This window comes from Panicum virgatum, chromosome 4N (genome assembly GCF_016808335.1).
Source record: "Panicum virgatum strain AP13 chromosome 4N, P.virgatum_v5, whole genome shotgun sequence".
Classification (NCBI taxonomy): domain Eukaryota; kingdom Viridiplantae; phylum Streptophyta; class Magnoliopsida; order Poales; family Poaceae; genus Panicum; species Panicum virgatum.
This window is the reverse complement of record NC_053148.1, coordinates 3391963-3413222: the sequence shown is the minus strand read 5'-3', so window position 1 is coordinate 3413222 and position 21260 is coordinate 3391963. Positions and strand designations below refer to the sequence as shown.

General features: G+C 43.3%; 1 protein-coding gene across 2 annotated transcripts; it reads right to left on the bottom strand.

Moving 5' to 3' along the window:
• Positions 1-17326: 17326 nt before the first annotated feature.
• LOC120670107 lies at positions 17327-21232 on the bottom strand. Of its 2 annotated transcripts, XM_039950102.1 has the most exons (6): positions 20906-21232; positions 19998-20632; positions 19666-19922; positions 19006-19583; positions 17709-18912; positions 17327-17634 (listed from the first exon to the last, which is right to left on the bottom strand). In XM_039950102.1, exons 2-6 carry the CDS (start codon positions 20626-20628, stop codon positions 17539-17541), a joined length of 2766 nt encoding a protein of 921 aa, XP_039806036.1. In that variant the 5' UTR covers positions 20629-20632; positions 20906-21232; the 3' UTR covers positions 17327-17538. The 2 variants fall into 2 exon arrangements, with proteins under 2 accessions (XP_039806036.1, XP_039806035.1); XM_039950101.1 differs by having other exon boundaries at positions 17709-19583.
• Between the last annotated feature and the right edge of the window lie 28 nt (positions 21233-21260).

The window sequence follows — 21260 nt, the reverse complement described above, 5'->3', positions numbered from 1 at the left end:
TTGGCTCCAACTAATATTAAAATAAAACATGCTATCTATATGTACAACTAAAGTTGTTCTAGAGTGAAACCCCTATCCCAAAGGAGTTTAGCAACCTATAGCCTTTCCTATCAAGAAACTACTATATGAAAATAAAGGCAAACAAGAGTTGCTAGTATGAAATGCGGAAGCTTAAAGAGCGGGATAGAGGGAAGCAAACTCTCGACGCGGGTGTTTATCCCGTGGTTTGGTTAGCCACAAAGGCACACCTACATCCACGTTGTTGAAGCACTCACTAAGAGTATCGTTTCTCGGCAATCTAGTCTCTTCCGCGGACTCAACCACGATCACCTTGATCCCGGGTTCCACTAAGGAGCTTCTCCACAAAGGATGAGGGTCTCTATGTCCCTCGCACAAGGATGTCGTCGCCACTCCACACCAAGTCGGAGGATCGATGACGTGCCGGCGAGCCACCAAGCTCCAAGGGACTGGCGCACCAAGATATCTTCTTGGTTCAACAAAGAACCACATCACAAAGGCTCAAGACCTTGCTTTCTCACTCACTAAGAGCTAACCTAGCACTAACACTCTCAAGAATGTGCTAAGGGCTAATGATATGATCACTAAGCTCTTGGATGGCTTGGAGATATTCATGGATGTGGGTGTGATGTTCTTGAACTCCAGCAACCTTGAAATGCCCGGGAGATGGCAAATATATAGCCCACCAAGTCCATGGAGCCATTAAGAGCCGTTGGGGCTTTCCTGCGTAAAGCACCGGATAGACCGGTGGTAGGGCACCGGTGTATCCGGTCACTCACGGCTCTGACTTAGCCGTTGGGCCTTCTGACAGACCACCGGGTAGACCAGTCAGTTGCACCGGTAGTGCACCGGTTCAACCGGCCATGAACATTTTCTCCTCGGCCTCCTTGATATTGCACCGGTGCTTTACTCCGGTGGGGCACCGGTGTATCCGGTCATGAAGGCTTGCTTGCTGGCCACTTGACATGCTCTCTGAGTAATAGCATGGTGGTTGCACCGATGCTCCCTTTTGACATCACCGGTGCATCCGGTAACACTTTGCTTCTCTTCACATGGCCTGGGCATTGCACCGGTGTATCCGATGCCAACCGGTTAGACCGGTGCTGTGTCACCGGTGCATGCGGTGCCACTGTTTTTGCAGAACTCGTCCAATTCGGCGTTTCTTTGAGTTCTTTATTCGTGTTTTGCTTTGCTTGGCCTTTTTGCTTCATCTCTGGGATCTATTAATGTTCTGTTGACGCAAAAATCAACACACTGGAATCCGAGGGAACTGTTCGCCGAGTCACGGAAAGTCAACCAAGCGTGCCAGTCAATTTGACCTGAAATTGACAAGGGAGAAAACAAAGTCAAATTCGAGAGCATATCGGCTGGGATTCCGAATATCTCTCAGATAAGCGTATCGGCAAGCTTTGCCGATACTATAGATGACAAAAGATATTAAATGCAAGCGCATAGTAAATGAGCGTATCGGCAGGACCAGGCGATACACTAAACGACAAAACTGGCTTTGGACAGCCGATCGTGTATGTATGACAAGATTTAAGCTACGAATGTGTAACTCAGATGATGTGAAGCTAAAAACAGATCTAAACCGGCTCTTGAGATAACAAAAGTGTTACTCCAAAACCTAAAGCCGATCTAGTATGTTTTTAGATGTGATAATGACAAAAAAGCATAGGAAAACCTACAAATCTAGCCGATATCGATTATTGGTGAATAAATCTAGACGAGACGACAGCGATGCGCCCGGAAGTCAAAGTCTAGATAAACTCGATAACTTTTGAATAGATTTGAATGAAGACACAGCGATGCGCCCGGTAGCTAAAGCTCAAATATACTCGGTAAAACAAAAACTCACCAGCAAATCAAGTCGCTCGAATGTGAGGCATCCTTGATCAACTTGAAAGAACTCGACGAAAAAAGAAGAGAAAAGGCGAAGTCGCCGAAAAAGTACAAAGGAATTGTAAAGTTTGTTGTATTGGATGTGTATCAAGTTTTTTCCGGTCCCTTACAACTGATATATATAGCCTAGCGCTACCAAGTCCTAGCCGATTACGGCAAACATTACTTGACCCTAAAGAAAAGACTAATCTAAAAGATAGACTACTTAAAATGTTACAACCGAATCATCAAGATTTTCGTAGAGTCCGGATCCTCCTCTCCTTCCTTGATTTCATCGGCAACTCTCCATCGGACGAGCACCAGAGCTAACAGATCAGTATCTTCGTAGAATATTCCTCTGGCCCATTGGACGGGCTCCATCGGCCAATTCCAACCCTGTGTATCTTTTGGTTTCTTCCAAATCAGCTATCTTCCCTTCACAAGAATCACCTTCCTTGACACGTGTCAAAAAACAGTGTCAACACATGCCTCCCAGTTTCGAAGTAATAGATCTGTTGCTTCGAAATTAATGTTAATTATTACTGCCAACGTTCAAATTTATCTAAATCTCCCAATTAGACGGTGTATCGAATTCCCATTTTGCCCTCGAGCAAAGGTTATAAATATCTCCGTCTTCCCTTCCGCTGGCACATTTTCTGTAGCACCTTTGGCTCCTCTCTTACTCATGAACACATCTGACCTGCCGCCGCCATCGCAGCCTGCTAGGGTTTCAAGGACCCAAGTCCAAGAATCAATCTCCTGGCAATGGCGTCCATCTCCGAGGTTCCAGAGGTACGTCTCCTTTCTTCACCCACAGCATTTGCTTTTCATTCCCCTTTTAATTTCTTCAGTCGCGTCATCTTATCTCTATCCTTTTCTTCTAGAATCTTAGGGGCAATATGATTATTCCGCTAGAGAACCAACCCAGCATGATCTATTTAGGCCCTATGGGAAACCCAGATCCGATCAACATAATCAATCTAGAAACCAACAGAATCCCCCTGAAGTCCTCCGATATGAATCTAGATTGGTCTCAGGCCTTTAGGTCTTGGCCGAGTGTCACTCCTGGGTGGAGAAATTGGTTTCGTAGGATGACCAATTCTCAGAGAACCAATTGTGAATAGTATGATATCAGCCAATGTCTGAAGTTATCTTTATCTGAAATGATTAGAAATGAGCCGATGCTCATATCAGCCACTTATTTTTGGTCTGACGCTGTTAATGCGTTCATGTTTAACCATGGGCCAATGACACCTACCCTGATGGATGTTGTGATGCTCACTGGCCTGAATATCAATGCTCCCGATAGACCTTTCCGTTTGCTAGAAAAAGCATCTTTCAAGATTGAAACAAAAAGCATCGGCGGACACCTCCAAAGTTCGAGAGCAAGCCCCGCTATTTTCATCAAATTTTGCACATGGACAGAGACTTACGTGGAAGAAAAAGTTGATATTCAAAAGCCCCATGAAATTTCCGTTCCAATGCATCCAAGATCAATGAATTTGAAGACCCGTACAAGGAGATATGGCAAGAACATTGGACGTTGCGCGTTCTGAAATTCGTCGGGACAGATTGCAGCGCTGGGATGAAATGGACATAACTCTCTTGTTCGGAATCAATTTTGGGCGAATGAGGACTTGTTGAAAAGGAAAATTCATGCACTTCGCAATGGAGCAATGTTTCAGTACATGTTATGTTCTGGAAATTGAAAGAAAAAATTTGTGAAGATGAGGTAGCAATGGGACAACGAGGAATTGAAGGAGGCGACGACGATGTGAAGCAATGATTGGGACCATGACGTAGTATAAGAAGAAGTTGAAGAAAACTGAGGCAACAAATATGAAGACACATTGAAAATGATATTCATACACATGAGGGGAAGGACTTCAAGAATTGCAAGATGATCCATCTTCTCCTTTCACGCCTAGCATCATGCTAAGCATGGGGGAGGATTTCGTTGACAAGGAAGAAAGATCTCATGGAGTAAGATAATCACGGTTGCCACAAGGTGCTAATGATTCTTTTTCCATGCTTATCACAATGCTTAAGTATGGGGGAGGCCGCGCTACACTTCATTACGAGCATCGAGAAGGACGGTAATTCTTCCTCAACTCTCTCTTTTTCTAAATGCTTGTACATATATGCCTTCAACCATAGATGTAACCTTTGTTTATCTCTCCCTATAATAACATGGCTACTAGGAGTACAACCTAGATTTGTTTTTGTTTTCAATGAATGATAACCACCATCACCTTGAGCTCACCACGATGATATTCTTATATGCTCTTGTTTATGGAAAAGTGATGAAAGTTGCTGTTTTGTTTTACCTATGCTATGTTGTATATGACTTGACCATTTGCTCTCAATTAAATGGAATTAAAATGATTAAAATACCGGCTCTTTTATTTGTGGAGGTTAAATGACTAAATTCTAGACCCACATATTCTATGTTGCTCTTTGATTTAAGTCTACCGATTACCTTACACCTTGTGTTGTTTAATTTGAAAACTTAATTCCTATGCTATCTACATTTGTGAATCTCTTGCAAATTTCTACCTACCAAAGCCTATACATACATATACTTTCTTGATGAAACCTTTAGATTGCAAACTTATATTTTGATGAGTTGGATTAAGATTGATTTCTTTGGTATGAGACTAAGAAGCTGGTCATTCTATTTTTTTTGTGTAACCTTCTTTTTGCTAACCTATTTATCCATGCATTGTGAGTTTCTACATTGGGAATTTTGCAAACATCGCTGGATATCCACCCTAAACCAAAAATATCTTTTTGTGATTACCTCATTGACCACAACCCAATTTGAGTATGGATTATCATTTTGACGGAATCAAAAGAATCAAGGGCACCATATAAAGAAAAGTTTTGGGAGACAAGGCTCCCCGGAGATTCAAGAGGTTCTACAATGAAGAAGGTGAATTTGAGATACTTACCCTAACTAGTTGGTTCTCCCACTATTCATACTCGAGGACGAGCAGTCGTTCAAGCATGGGGGGATGGCTGGGTAAGTATTCTATGTTATCAAAAGTTCTAAGGAGCAAAAAGAAAGAAAAATAGAAAAATAGAAAAAAAGAGGAGAAAAGAAAAATGAAAGAAAAAAAGAGAAGAATAAATACTCCTTAGTTCTTTTTGGCTTCATTAATTTTCCAAGTTACTTTGAAGAACTATTCCATAATCAAATCTTCCAACCATGTGCAATCCGATAATGAGAACTTCATTTGTGTCTCGGGATCATCCATTTGTCACTTGCACATGTCCACCTATCTAAATGTGTGTGTTTCATCTTTCTCCCTCTCCAACATTATTTTCCAATGGCCTTTTTGACAAGTCTTAGTAAATCCAATAGATCTCTCTCTTAGTTTGACAATATTTCAGATATAATGTTTTGCTAGGATTGTTTTTACCTACCAAGCTCCACATAAGCCTTCCACTTTTATATATGAGTAGAATAGGTTGAAGACAATCTAATGTAGGCTTGAGAGACTTGATGAGATGAGTATTTCCATGATCTTTTGCAAGAGAACCTCACTTATGTTTGATATGCATTCTTTTGAAAACTCTTCACGATGAAACAAGGTAAATGTTTGAAGTTCGCTTAAGTTTGAGAGCATTGCATTTATTTATTATTGTGACTTGTTCTTTAATTGCTAGTCTATCTTCCATAATGAAAAAGTAGCCAGTCACAACATGAACTTAAATGCTAAATACTTGAGAGCAATATGTCTTGTTATGTATGACTAAGTGCAGAGAGGACATTAAGGGGCAATGCTGATTTCTTTATAATCAAAGCTCCTAGACTTACTCGAGGATGAGCAAGGTTTAAGCATGGAGGAATGTTGGCACTCCTTAAGTACCCATTTTATCCCTTGTTTATCCTTGATAATGGCATGAATTTAATATAAAAATCACTGACCGTCCTAACCCCGGCCTAATTATTGGTCATTTTCATATTTGCACATATATTTTGGAGGAACTTCGTTTTTGCAGGTTTTTGGCCTATTTTGGAGCATGAAATGACGAGGCCCGTGATCGAACGCTAACACGGAGAAAGCCGAAGACCAAAGCCCAAAGGAAGGACCAATGCCCATGTTAATTTGAAGCCCATTCATGCACATCCATCCTCCAAGAGAGCCCAAAGGACCAAGCCCACAAAGATGAGATCAAGATACTTCGGGATTAAGCAAAGCAAATGAAGATTTAAGGAAAGATTCCCTATCATATCCTTTCCTCGAGGATATCTCCAAGATAACGACGTCCAAAGGGGTGCAATCGTGAAGGACATAAACTCTAGAAGATGCGAGGAGTCTACACGCGAAAGAGGAGACCGAGGCGGTCCCGAAAGAGGGTAGGCCGGCCGGTCTAGGCCCATGAGGCCGGCCGGCCTAGACCGTTTCCGAGGCGGTTCGGCTTCCCCTTAGACCGGTGGCTTCCTCGGCTTATAAATAGCTCGCACCGTATTCAACTCGGGGGATCAATCCACCCAGAACTCGACAAAAATCTATGGCCAAGGCTGGAGGGAGACGACGGCCGCCGCAAGTCTTCGAAGGTACCTAGGAGATGGCTTAGGCCACCCCTAGCCGCCATGGCCTCCCTGTGAGGTTGTGCCATGGTGGAGTTCGGGAGTCATCCCCAACATTCGTCGAGGTATGTACACACACGATGGTGATATCAATCTACTCTTTATTCTAGTTGTCTCGACTTTGGTCTACTTCAATGCATGCTTTCTTTCTCATATGTGATGCATCCATAAGTTCATAGTAAGATTAGATCTATTCGTGGTGATTAGTCTATATCTTGCGGATACGTTGAGGTAGCGTGTTTTAGCTAGTTGGTTGATTACCCCGGTGTGGTGACAGCATGGCAGAGGGAAAAGCCCTAGCGACGACATGATGTGGAATATGATCGATGGCGAGTATCATGGGAGTCGTTGTGTGGCCACCAAGAGGAGGAGCTTCGAGTAAGAGCACTTGGTGGGCGTTTGGGGTAAAGCTTTGGGAAACCTTAGGCATTAACACGCACCTCGCACCGGCGACCTTGGGAAAGTAGGCTGCTTGCGAGCCGTCTTTCTGAGAGATGATTTCGTGTACCTTTAGTTGAGATGTAATCTATGTTTTGATCACCTTTTTGACTAGAACTGTACCTAGAGACGATATGCCCTAGCTCCTTGGTTGTGTTATCTCATCTACGGTTGTGGGTGTGATGAACACTTATGCTTCATTCATATCTATCAAGTGTTCAGTTTATATGCAATCTTCGCTTCATGTTTAGGATAGGTTCGATAGATTAGATGGTAAACCCTAGTCGGTTCGCTTCCGATCCACGGATTGATAAACCTTGGGGGAGTACTCTAAGCGAAAAGCTATCACGATCCGTGCGCTTGCGGTACGTAAATTGGGGCTCTAAGGAGTGTCAACACCATCATCTAATGTTGACTTGGCCTCCCCCTAAATCCATCATCCCCCTTTGTTTTTCCCATTTTTGTTACTTCTTTGTTTCCCCTTTGGAATCAAAGTTGCTCCCCCTTAGGAAGATACTCATTTTTACCTTGCTTTGATCCAAACTTCTCCCCCTTTGTAATCAAATCACCTAAAAAGGCTTGGCAAACCAAAATAGCTCAAAGGGAAAAGTTAGTAGTCTAGGGAGTTAGTTCCATGAATTATGATTCACTTGTATGATATCAATGAAGATATCAATTGAGCAAGTGCTAAAGTGGATCACAAAAATACGAAACTAGCATGACATGAGCTAAGCTTTTCACAAAGTATGTGCACAAAATGATAATGTGAAAATCAAGTGCACAACTAGACATTTGAAAGAGAAAGCTTAGATCATATCATGCACGGAGGTAGCCCTAAAATAACAAAGAATTGACAAAGATACCAATTGAAGGGATTAAAGACCGTGCATTCCTCCGGGGGATAGTAGTTACCTTGCATGTACCAATTTGAAAGTGACTTATTTCAAATGATACCAATTGAAGTTGAATATCAATTGAAAATCTTTGAGGTCAAAAATACTTGGTACACCAAGGTGAGCAAATACATAAGCACATAGCCTATTAACTTAGATATGGAATTTTAGTTCAATAGACCATGGCTCAATAAGAGACTACAAAAGATAAGCTTGTAAATATGTTAGTCTCAAAATCACAAACCATAGGATGAACTCCCCCTAAATATGTACATTTAGTGTTTGAATCACTAATCAAATGTATGCACATTGTTTTTGACAACAATGGGAAGTTTACCCTATAGTTTGTGCTCATGGTACACAAATGAAACACATACCTCATGAAGTCCAAGTACCATGAAGGGTAACCTTGTGTAGCTTTCTACACACTTATCAAACCATGTAGGTTGCTCATGGGTTAGAATCATGACACAAGCAACCCACCATATATAACACTAGGTGATGCAATGCAAACAACCTAGAAAGGGCAATGAAGCTACATGATGCTTGAATTGAAATCTAGCTATCATTATCTTATGAGGGACTTGGGCAACAAATGTCCAAGATGCGAGCTTGTCTTCTTTAGCTTGAATTCTTCATCCTCTAGGTAGCCAAGCCTCCAAATCCCCCTTAAGTCTTTCTTGGGCTTTAAGTCTCCTTTGGAACCCACACCATTTGAGACCCCTTCATATTGGTGATGACATCCTTGGGCATCCAAATGGAGTGATTCCAACTCCTTTCTTGCTTCCCAACCTTGTGAGCAACCACCTTGTCATTTGTATTCTTATTGATTACATAGGAGGTGCTATTGCTTTTGTTCCTCCGGTTAGGCTAGGTGTAGATGAGAGAACTCTTGATTGTGAGTTTTCTCTTATTCTTCTCATCCGAAAGCTTCTTCTTTGGTTGAGTGCACTTGTTGGACTTGTGACCTTTATGATGGCACTTTGACCAAGTCATGGTGGACCCCTTCTCAAGCTTCTTCACCATGTCATCACGGTTATCTTGAGAAGGTTGGACATTGCTTTATACTTTTAATCTAGCCAAGTCTTTCATGAGCCTTTGTACTTCTTGTTTGAGTTCATCATTTTCCTTGGCAATGAGATCATCACATGATTCTACAATAACATTCTCATAGAATTTCTCATTGTAAGGGTTAGACTTATCAATTGAATCAAAACAAGAAGTCGAAGCATTATTAGTGTCATTAATGCTCTCAATTTTCAACTTGAGCACTTCATGCTCTTCGCTAAGCAATTTGAATTTGCATAACAAATTTTCATAATTTGTAGCGAAAATAGCATTAAGATCATTAAGAGCATTAATATTTTTAATTTTATTTAATTGCTTCTTAATTACTTTTTGGTGCTCATGAACTAGTTCAAGAAATTCTTCATATGAAGGAGAGTCGGAGTCATCATCACTTACATCGCTTTCCATACCTTTGGCCATAAGACAAATGTTTGATGATGATCCCATATTGGTGCGAGTGGTGAATTTCTTGCTTGATTCATCACTTGAGTTTGCGCTCGATCCTTCACCATCGCTTACCCATTCACCAAAGATGGCAAATGATTCATGTTTGGGCTTCTTCTCCTCCTTTTCTTTCTTCTTCTTAAACCTCTTCTCAACCTTCATAAGTTGGTGATGAGGCCCATCTTTGAAAAAAACCATATACCCCATTGAGTTGATTTCTTGCAAGTATTTGTTCATCTTTTTGACTTGCATGTAGAGGTTGGGGTCCATTGGCTCTTTTTCATCATTTGAGGAGTTTTGGCATTCCTGCTCTTCTTTCTCTTCACTTGAGCTACCTTTAATGGCCATCTTCTTCAACTTCTTGACTTGCTTGCATGCAAGTACGCTATGTGTTGGTGAAGAAGATGTCACTCTTGGTTTGATATCATGGCGTAGCTCGTGGGCGATCACCTTGTTGAGAACTTGATTTGGTGTCAAGGTGTTGATTTCCTTTTCATAAAGAATTGTGATCACCAAATCATAATCCGGCCTTCGGAGAGAGTGAAGAATCTTGCGAATGAGCTCCAAATCATCAATTTTCTTCACATCTAAAGAGTTAATCTCATTCACAAGAATATTCAATCGTGAGTACATAGTTTTGGCATTTTCATCATCAAATTGCTTGAAGCTATTAAGTTTATCAATGAGAACATGATATTTTTCATTTGCAACACCTTTTGTGCCTTCATGGTTCTCACTAATAGTTTTCCAAAGATCCTTAGCATTTTTACAAGCAAACACACGGTTAAACACATTGTCACCAAGAGAGCTTAAAATAGCACATTTGGCTATAGCATCATATTGCTTCTCTTGTTGACTATTGCCCTTCATTCCCTCACTAGTTACCCTCCAAACATTTAGGCCATTTGCTTGGAGGTGGGATTGCATTAAGATCTTCCATCGATGGAAGCCAGTGCCATCAAAATGTGGAGGAGGTCCTAAAGAATCCATCCCTTCCCCAAAGAGCTAACTCACTATGCAGCGAAGTCTAACCGATCAAGTGAGCCGGTAAACACAAATTACCAATGGAATTGACTTTCTTTGTGAGAGAAGTGAGTCACGGCTCTGATACCAATTAAAAGTGATCGGACCGTGCTCTAGCCTAAGAGGGGGAGGGGGTGAATTAGGCAACTTAAAAGTTAGACCTTTGACTCCAACTAAATTGCATAATATTAAACTAAAACATGCTATCTATATATGCAACTAAGGTTGTTTTAGAGTGAAACCCCTATTCCAAAGGAGTTTAGCAACCTATAGCCTTTCCTATCAAGAAACTACTCTATGAAAGTAAAGGCAAACAAGAGTTGCTAGTATGAAATGCGGAAGCTTAAAGAACGGGATAGAGGGAAGCAAACTCTCGACGCGGGTGTTTATCCCGTGGTTCGGTTAGCTCCAAAGACACACCTACATCCACGTTGTTGAAGCACTCACTAAGAGTCGCTTCTCGGCAATCAAGTCTCTTTTGCGGACTCAACCACGGTCACCTTGATCTCGGGTTCCACTAAGGAGCTTCTCCACAAAGGATGTGGGTCTCCACGCCCCCGCACAAGGATGTCTTCGCCACTCCACACCATGTCGGAGGGTCGATGACGTGCCGGCGAGTCACCAAGCTCCAAGGGGCCGGCGCACCAAGATATCTTCTTGGTTCAACAAAGAACCACAGCACAAAGGCTCAAGACCTTGCTTTCTCACTCACTAAGAGCTAACCTAGCACTAACACTCTCAAAAATGTGCTAAGGGCTAAAGATATGATCACTATGCTCTTGGATGGCTTGGAGATGTTCTTGGGTGTGGGTGTGATGTTCTTGAACTCCAGCAACCTTGAAATGCCCGGGGGATGGCATATATATAGCCCACCAAGCTCATGGAGCCATTAAGAGCCGTTGGGGCTTTCCTGCGTAAAGCACCGGATAGACTGGTGGTAGGGCACCGGTGTATCTGGTCACTCACGGCTCTGACTTAGCCGTTGGGCCTTCTGACAGACCACCGGGTAGACTGGTCAGTTGCACCGGTGGTGCACCAGTTCAACCGGCCATGAACATTTTCTCCTTGGCCTCCTTGATATTGCACTAGTGCTTTACTCCGGTGGGGCACCGGTGTATCCGGTTCTGAAGGCTTACTTGCTGGCCACTTGACATGCTCTCTGAGTATTAGCATGGTGGTTGCACCGATGCTCCCTTTTGACATCACCGGTGCATCCGGTGACACTTTGCTTCTCTTCACATGGCCTGGGCATTGCACCGGTGTATCCGATGCTAACCGGTTAGACCGGTGCTGTGTCACCGGTGCATCCGGCACCACTGTTTTTGCATAACTCGTCCAATTCGGCGTTTCTTTGAGTTCTTTCTTCGTATTTTGCTTTGCTTGGTCTTTTTGCTTCATCCCTGTGATCTATTAATGTTCACTTGACAAACTCATTAGTCCCATTAATTGCGCTGTTACTTAATCACCAAAATCATGAAACAATGGCCTAATGGGGCCATTTTCCTTATAGTATCATAGCTTCTTGGTGCACCTGTCACAACTGACGGTTCAGAAGTTACTAGCTCAATTTGTCTCTAGTGTGATGTAGTACTGCACCCAATAGTTACTAGCTCTTTGCTTTGAGTTGTCTAAGGATATATATAGTTTGGCTGCATTTATTCTTTGGGAAATTGTAATTCTACTACTAGTAGTCAATTATTTATTTTTGCTCATCAGTTAATAAGTCTAATTAAGTTAATAATCTCCTCCTGATTAACTGGCATAATATAATATCAAGCTTCTTGAATTATGCGATCAATCTACAAATATTTTTGTTTCAAAAAAAAATCTGCCAATACTTTTAGAACCCAATAGAATTTATTATAGAGATTTGGAGAATGGATACGATCATTTTGCTTTTTTTTTCTTTAGTAACACACGCTTTCCCAAAGTAACCATGGATGGGTCAAGCATGGATCTGCTCCAAACATCACTCCTAACTCCTCAGGCTACACACGTTACTTGCCTCCCCACACATGTGAGCCCAACAGTGCACACGTGGCGCCGACACGTCACCCAGAATCATTCTCTAATGCTTTCACTAATCATAGCTGAGCTCATAATAATTGAGCATGGTCACCGGATGGATATACACGACCGTTAAAATTGGGCACCCCACTAAGAGTGAGCACAAAAGCTAAGTGATCTCTGGGAACTTACCCCACCAATTGCGGGGAACCATTCCAGTATCCATCATCCAAGGGCCAAAAGGTATTCACCTTCCACCATGAGTTTCCTCCCTTTTTTTTACAAAGAGTGGTGAATCTGCTGCTTCTTTTTAACTAGGGGCGGCACTGGATTCGAGGCAGATTCACTGCTAGAGCAGAGAGATGATTTATGTTTTACTACCATGTAGATTCGGTTTCATCAGGAAATAAATTAAAAAGAAGCTGACCAGCAACCAGTACAAATTCAGACAAGGGTGAGAGACTAGAAAATCGGGCATGTTTTACTTGTGCAATGATATCCAAACTGTCAAGGTGGTCAGGTAATTTTACTACTAAGACCCCGTTCCGACCGGTTAGAGTTAATAGAAGGGATGTTAAAAAAAAAACTCTAGTATCACCTCCCTGCTTAGAATTACCCTTGAGAAAAAGAGAGGGGAAAGAAATCATGTTGCGACAAGGCTGTAGCGGTAAGGATTAGTTTTGTGCTGGTCCATCCGTTTCAGTATATTTGTCCATACCCTCAAGCGAATTCATATCAAACCTTCTGTCAATAAAAACGAATCCACAACACATGTATGAAACTGTATCCACTATAATTTCCAAATTAATGCTGCAAAATAAAAAAATGCTAACATATCATCAGTGTTATCCTAAATGCTAAACGGTAAACAGTCGGTCACTTTCCGTTTAGCCCATTATTCGAGCAAAACGGGTGTTTAAACGGGTAAAACAGCTGTTTAAACGGTCAAAATAACGGATTAAACGGAAACGGTGTGCCACTGTTTAGCGTCTAAATGGTGTGTAAATGGGCTAAACGACTGTTTAGGCGAACAGTGCATATCATGTCATTTAAGGCCAGTTTGGATCCACTTGGGCTGCGGAATATCCAGCCTTTCAAACTCTAGCGAATATAAACAGGCTATCTAATTTCCACAAGTTATCGTTCATAACCTGTGCATATATTGGGGCTTTTAAAACGGCGCTGACAAAACAAACCACCTAGCTAGCTGTTGGTGCAGCTTTTATATCCCCACAAGCCACAAGCTAGTTTCCTCAATCAAAATAGATTTGGATGGCCATTCCTCATTAATTTGTTCTGGATTTAAGAGATGGAATATCTAAAAGGGATATTAAAGTCAAATAAGCATAAAAAATTAAGAGTCGAGACTCCTCTGCAGTACTACAGAGGACTCGTCCCACTGACATGTGACCCACAGTATAGTTCCGCAGGCCAGTGGCACCAAGTCTATACCTGTAGTACTGCAGAGGAACCCGTTCCAAATTAAGAGACAACACGATTACACAGAATGAGAATTCCTTAATCCCAAGAGTGTTAGGTTCCCTGTGCCTCTGATTAATCCTCACAAGGCCGCCAGTAATAGACGCACCCAAATTAAGCACCCACACACCCAGGGGCGAAGCTAGAGCTAATGGGTGGGGGGTGCCGTGTGCACACAACTTCATCAAGATATAGTGACTTATACTCTCATAGTATAACTAATCCACAATTTTTAACATCAAAATTGAACTTCAATAATGGCAATATCATTTTAGTCACTAGTCAATACATTATACATACACAAATAGGCAGAGGATAGGGCAACAACACTTACCAGCAGTCGCCATGTATAGCAAAATAAATAAAGGAACACGACATTGATCACTTTAGCCAAAAGCCCGAAACGTTGACAAAAGAATTTCCATATAGCAAAATATATGATTCAACCTAAAGGAAAAAAAGAACAAATAGGTCAATTATTTAGCGAACAAATATGCTTTATGCTTTTTCTCACTATATTCAAACCAAGGGCCAAACTCATCAAACCATTCTCCAATAAATCTTCTTTGCTTCTCTTTGTCTCCAACCTTTTGCAAAGAGAAATCTATTGTGCGAGGTTGACAAGGTCCATTCTCCAAATATTTTTTTTCTCACCTTTTCTCTAAGGTTAGAATGATTAGAATCAATTTCTTTCCTTAAAACCGGGGTCATCCCAATTGATTTCATCTTCAGCCGGACAGCTAGCTTTCTGTCTAAAATACCTCTCCATAATAACATATAATATATTCATTTGCATAACCAAAATGAATTCACATGATGCAGATCAAAAATGGTAAAATGGATACCTAATTACCTAAACAATAAACTAAATAGTTAATACAAAATACATATGCTGCTAGCTACGCACCTAGAATCTGGAGAAAGACACGGACAACAGTCAGCAAACAGAGAGCAGAGACGACGGTTCTTGAGGTGCCTCTGATGGTCTCTGCTTAACTGACGTCGGAAGAGGTGCTTAACTGATGTCGCCTTTCACAATCCAGAGAGATGGTCACCGGAGACGCCAGATGCCGTCAGTTAAACAGAGAGCAGACGACGAGATCGAGAGTTCGAGACGGGCTGCAGACGCCGGGAGACAGGGACAAGGGCGGCCGGCGGCGGCGCGAGCGCGTGGTCGCTCGAGTCGTGGAATCGCAGGCGTCTGGGCGATGGGCGATGGCTTCTGGCAGGCAAGGCCATGGTAGGATCGATCATTTCGACTAGCGACAACAAATGGGCGGGCGACGGGGAGGCACAGAGTCGCGAGCGTGAGGGCAGCGACGTGAGTCTTCCGTCGAAAGCTAACGTGCTGGCGTAGCGTGAGCTGGCAGTGGGCCTTTGACTTTCTGGGCCTGAGGATGGAGGGCGGGGGGGTGCCTCGTGTTGGGCCGGAGGGGGTGCCAATAGGGCCGAGATCTACATATTGTAAAGGATTTCAAGAATTCTGGGGGGGGGTGCCTGGGCACCCACGGGCCACTATTGGGCTTCGCCCATGCACCCACCCGCCAATCCTATATATCTTCCGGAAGTTTTTTCTTACCCATCTTCCAGTGTTTGAGATTCGTGCAACTAATCCCATCCATCCATCCCCTTCACTCAACCTAACCCTCCTTCTCCTTCCTTCCTTGTGCGTCGCACGCCACCACCACCATGCGCCGCCGCCGCACCCCCGGAGCTGCTGCAACGCGCCGGCTCCGCGCCGCACCCCGGAGCTGCTGTCGCGCGCCGTCTCCGCGCCGGCTCCGCGCCGCACCCCGGAGCTGCTGCCGCGCGCCGTCTCCGCGCCGGCTCCGCGCCGCGGGCTCCCTTCGCCGTCGCCGCCGGCCGTCTCCGTGCGGGCTTCGCACCACGTGCCCCTTGCACCGCCGCCGCCGCCGCCTGCGACCTCCGCCCTGCGCTGCGTGCCTTGCACCACCGCAGCTCCGCGCCTGCGCGTGCCGTCGCCGCCGTGGTGCCTCCCTACGCGCGCGCCGCCTCCCCTGCGCTCGCCGGAGCCCCCGCCGGCACTGGAGAAGGTGAGGATTTTTTTTTTTGAGATTCAACATTTCAACATATTGATTCAACATTTTTCATATATTGGTTCAACATTTACAAAATATTGATTCAACTTTTTTAGAATATTAGTTCAACATTTTTGAAATATTATTCAATATTTTTCAGAAAATAAATTATCAACTGAGCTTTGATGCAGGAAGCTGATTTTACGGTTGACCGCATGTTGCGCTCGCTACGGTCGACGCGCATACACGTGAGATCCAAATGCTGTCCGTGCCTATTCTCCTCGGTTCCAGTTTCACCTTCTATTTTCTTTCTTTTCTTTTCCCATTTCATGTTTTTCCGTCGGATCCAGCACCATGGTGAGAGATAAGGTGACACCGGCACCAACAGCAGCACGGATGAGCGAGGCAGTCATTGGCCCGTGTTTTTTCTCTTTTTGCTGCTAAAATTTTATGCAATTTTCCCCCTTTTGCGTAATTTTTCCAGAACTTTTTTTTTGCTAATTTTCATGTTTTGGAATTTAATTTCCACCACTTTTTTCTTTTTGTTTTTTATCTTGCAAATTTGTGTCCAAACTTTTCAGCTGCCAAATTTTTCTTGAACAAATTTTTTCTAGACTTTTATTTCCAAATTTATCTCATATCCCATCCATTTTTTTATGAAAACTTATGGTAAATTTTTTCTTTAGAAATTTTCAAAGCTTTGTTGCAAATTTTTTATAAAAGTGATTTATAGAATTTTAGTTTATACAAACTTGTATATACATGTGCTTTTATCTAGTTAATATTTGTGTTTGTATAACTTTTGTAACATATAAATATGTTACGATAGAATAGAATATTGTTTAATTGAAGAGGGGAACCAGATAAGGTGACGTGAGGGGAACCAGATGAGTGACGTGACGGAAGGGGAACCAGAGCCGGTGAGGTGACGTCACTGACATGAGGAGAAGGGACGAGCGAGACGAGGCGCCAGGCGCGGAGTGATTTTGGTGATGTCGGAGATCGACTGTAAGGTTGATCGGAAATCGACCGTACGGAACCGGTGCGTACGGTTGACCGTAAATTAGAATGGCCCGCTTTGATGGGCTTTATAGATGAATTGGTTAACCATGTTCCATAAATGTATATAAGAGCCCCCGCCAGGGTTCACCTTACCGACGGTAAAGCGATTTTCGCCAACTAGCGGTATCGGTAAACCAGCGGTAAATCGCCGGAAACCGCTAGAAACCGCTCGAAATGACACTTCAAATTCAAAAAACCGGTAACCGTTGTGTACCGACCGGTAATCGATGTTTACCGACCGGTAACCGTCAGTTTTAACCGGTAAAGACCGTATGACTTTGGAAAATTAAAAATTTTGGCAGCATTTCACCGTAATTTTGTAAATATCATTACTGATGGTATATATTAAATAATTATATAACATTTACACATACATAGAATAGAAGTTCATATCCATAAAAATAGAAATTCACATCCATAGTCCATATAGATCATCACAACAATAGTCCATGCAAATCATCACAACTACAGTCCATACAAGTCATCACAATCATAGTCCATACAAATCATCACAACCGTAGTCCTTACAAACCATCATCGTCAATATACATAATACATAGTAGTTGACACGATACATACCACATGGAGTTTATTCTTCAGTCTCATCCTGTTGATATGAGCTATTGCCATAGGCTCCATAGGCCCCATATGCGCCATAGGCACCATATGTCGCATATCCTTGAGCCTGCGTATTGAACGTGATGAAATTTTGATGAAACAATAAAAATAATACAAACTAGTTGCTAAACCGCCATTTACCTGCACATTGTAAGCATCTTGCATGTTGGTGCTTGTATAGCCAACATAGGGGGGTGGCAAATAGGGTACTCGATGTGATGATGGATATGCATATGGTTGGTCATATGGATAGTGTGGATAAGTATAGTCTGTGTTCACTGAGCTAGAGCTATCATCATCATGGGGAATAGAATGACGTGCACTGCTTCTAGTCTGTCGTTGTGAGCTAGGTGCACCATGATCCGTATCTTGTGTGGCATGAGTGAACTGGCTCTCCCCGGTAAACCTCATACCCTCTCCACCTCCAACTACATCATCACCCCCGCCACCTCCGCCTACATATCCCCCACTGCCAATCCCATCATCACTAGCATCGGTGCTGCTGTCGTCACCCCCATCATCATGATCATCATCATCACCGACACTAGGATCAGGTGTGCTGTCATCTGTTCTAAATTCTTCCTCTTCAATGTCATCCTGTCTTTTTCCTTTCTTCCTTTGCCGATCCGATGGTCCAACACGTGTCTTTCTCTTACCAACATGTGTGTCACCAACAGTCTCTTCTGCCCATTCACGTACATCCAAATTCCGTAGCTCTGGAATATCACGTGCAATATCTGTAACGATGGTGCTAGGAACTGGGGTGTCACTTAAATCAGAATCCTCATCCAAAGCCGGCGCTGCATTGGACCTCCCTAGCTCCATCCACTTGCGAATAGCTGATTGTTGCCTATACAATGAGAGGTCCATCATACCGGCAATAGGATCGAAGTCACTTGGCTCAGGTGTGGCTTTAGCACGCTGGATACGAAGCCGAAGGTTGTAGTTGACAAACACCAATTTGTGGAGCTTCTTGTGACCCATCCTATTGCGTAGCTTTGTATGGATGAAGGCAAACGTACTCCAATTTCTTTCACATCCACTTGAGGACACACATTGTGAGAGTAGACGCATCGCTGCCCTCTGAAGTGTTGGTGTATCTGATCCAAACATAGACCACCAACTAGCTGGCGAGGTGGAGCGATCCATTGCCATCCTAATAGCTAAGTCGCTCCCAAATTCTCCATACTTCCTCCTGAAGTACTCATACTCCTGAAGTGCTTTGGTCGCTCTGGTTGTGTCAAACATCATTTCCATCCCCCTCTTCATATCTCCCAGTACACCGTCCGTCACTCCACTTACATAATTGACATATGGATGGAGTGTACAAGCAGCTTGCACATATGTGCCCATCATCACAGTAACCAGCCTTCGAGCGATGATATCATTTGTGATCTTTCGAAAACGGGCCTCATCATGAGCAAATTTGCTTGCATATGTTTGCCTTGTGTTTTGATATTCCATGAGCACTTCTCCCAAAGTTGGAGTCTTGTCATGATCAGCAAATCTCAAAAAAATGTATAGAGGCTCAACATCATCAATAACACTCTGCATGGCATTCCACCAGTCAAGTGCTGTGAGAGACCGAAATGCATACTGACCTTCAGGTGACTTGAAATGGCGTGAATTTCTGAATTCTGGAGACACCATCCATGCCATGAATTGATCCTTCTTCCTCAAAAAGGTCTCTAGAAACATGTAATTGGTGCCAAATCTAGTTGCATTCCATTTAACCAACTCACCTCCTATGGCTTTACTCATCATGGCATGTAGACTGTTTGAATTGTACATCCAGCTGCATATCCTCTGGGCACTTTTGATCATTGCATCGTGCTCAGGCCATTTCCCTATATCCTTCAACATGAGGTTGATGGTGTGTGCAAGACATGGCTGCCACACGATATGGTTGTACTCCTCATGCAACAACGCACATGCCTTCTTGAAGTTTGAGCCATTATCTGTGACAATCTGCACAACATTTTCGGGCCCAACATCACGTACAATTTTTTTGATCTCCTGCATGTGATAGCAAAATATAAGATTCAAGCATTATGAAGAAATGTACATCATCCCATGGTCTTGTGAGTTGTGAACATACCGTTAGCAAGAATGCATGGTCTTGAACCACACCAGTTGCATCGACAGACTTCCAAAAGTACATCATCCCATTGCTATAAATTAAGAAGTTGACGACACTGTTACGACTTACACCGGTCCAAGAATCACACATAATTGTCAGACCATGTTGTGGCCACTCTTCCTTCCACTTCTCTATCTCCTTTTCAATCTCAGTTATAGTAGCGTCCAAGTACTTGCCATCTATCTCCTTGCCAGTTGGCAGCTGGACACCAACTCCTACATTAGAACAACGTATTAGCTCAATATTTTGATTTATGTATACTCCTGCATTACAACAACACATTAGCTCACCTTGGTTTTGTGTCTCTATGATGGCTACCCTGAAATAGGGGTCATCCACTTTCCTACCAGGTATACCAAGTGCATGCAGTGCCTTTGCCCAAGCTTTTCCCACCCTTTCCTTCGCACTCCTACCCTTGTTGGTCCATGGTCCAGTATCTATCCTTGACTGCCGCGGTCCAGAGACGGTCGCTAGGTGGAAATCTCTAAGTCTTTGAGGGATCTGTGTCTGACTCCTCGTCAATCTTGGGCCACCTCCTGAACCAGAGCCACCACCCCTCTCATACCGTGGACCGGCCTTCTGCTGAAATTGAAACTCCTGACGTGATTGATGTAGGGCCTCTTGCATATCTGGATCATCTTCCTCATCTTCCAAGTGCACATAACTACTTCTAGCTGCCTCATCGGCCCTCATCTTTGACCGCTCCCTTTCCATCCTTTTGCCTCTGATCCTGTCAAGCTCACGGTTAAAAAACGTCTTCACTTCAAGAGGGACCGAAGGACAGTCCTTCGCATCCTTCCCACGTTGCGCCAAATGCTCCTTAAGCCTTGTTGCTCCTCCCCCATTCCTCTGTTGATGGCAATAGTTGCACTTCCATCCATTACCTCTCTTCTCTCCATGCTCCCACACCGGATCCACCATTTGCCTACAACCACGATACAACAAATATTAACACAACTATATATATAAAACTAACATGAAAATATATGTACATATTGCAAACATGAACACACATCTTTTTTATTATAGCTACCATGAACAAATTAACATCTAAATAACATGTATAAAATAACATCTACATATATATGCATAACACAATTATTAGTCCCCACTAAACCAACGCACAAACACATATCTACACAACAAACATCTAAAAATCAATGTTAAATCAATAAATACTCGGCAAACCATTGCTTACCGGTCCAAAAGCGACGAAAACCGCTCGGGAATCTCCAAATACCGCTCGGTATTAGCGGATCCCGCTCCACGACGGCCACACCGGTTTCTCTACCGACACCGTACCGTCGGTAATCGCCGCCTTACCGCCGGAAACCACCGATTTACCGACGTTTACCGACGTCCGCGGCAGGCCGGCGGCCGAGCGAGCGATTCCCGCTCCTACCTCCCGGCTTCCGCCGCCTTACCGGCGATAAATATCGTCTTGAAGCCGAAATCGACGGGGATCGCCTTGATATCGCCGGAGCTCGGGCGAAAGGGGTGGAGGGGGAGGGGAAAGTGACTCACGGGTTAGATGGGGTCATGGGGGTGTCGGT

Excerpts from the sequence above, each read along its gene's own strand:
- LOC120670107 (XM_039950101.1), bottom strand. The coding sequence starts at position 20,628 with ATGGTGGATCCGGTGTGGGAGCATGGAGAGAAGAGAGGTAATGGATGG. Across the intron at positions 19,923-19,997 it reads CATAGAGACACAAAACCAAG|GAGTTGGTGTCCAGCTGCCA; the intron begins GTGAGCTAATGT and ends GTTCTAATGTAG. Across the intron at positions 17,635-17,708 it reads AAGATGCTTACAATGTGCAG|GCTCAAGGATATGCGACATA; the intron begins GTAAATGGCGGT and ends TTCAATACGCAG.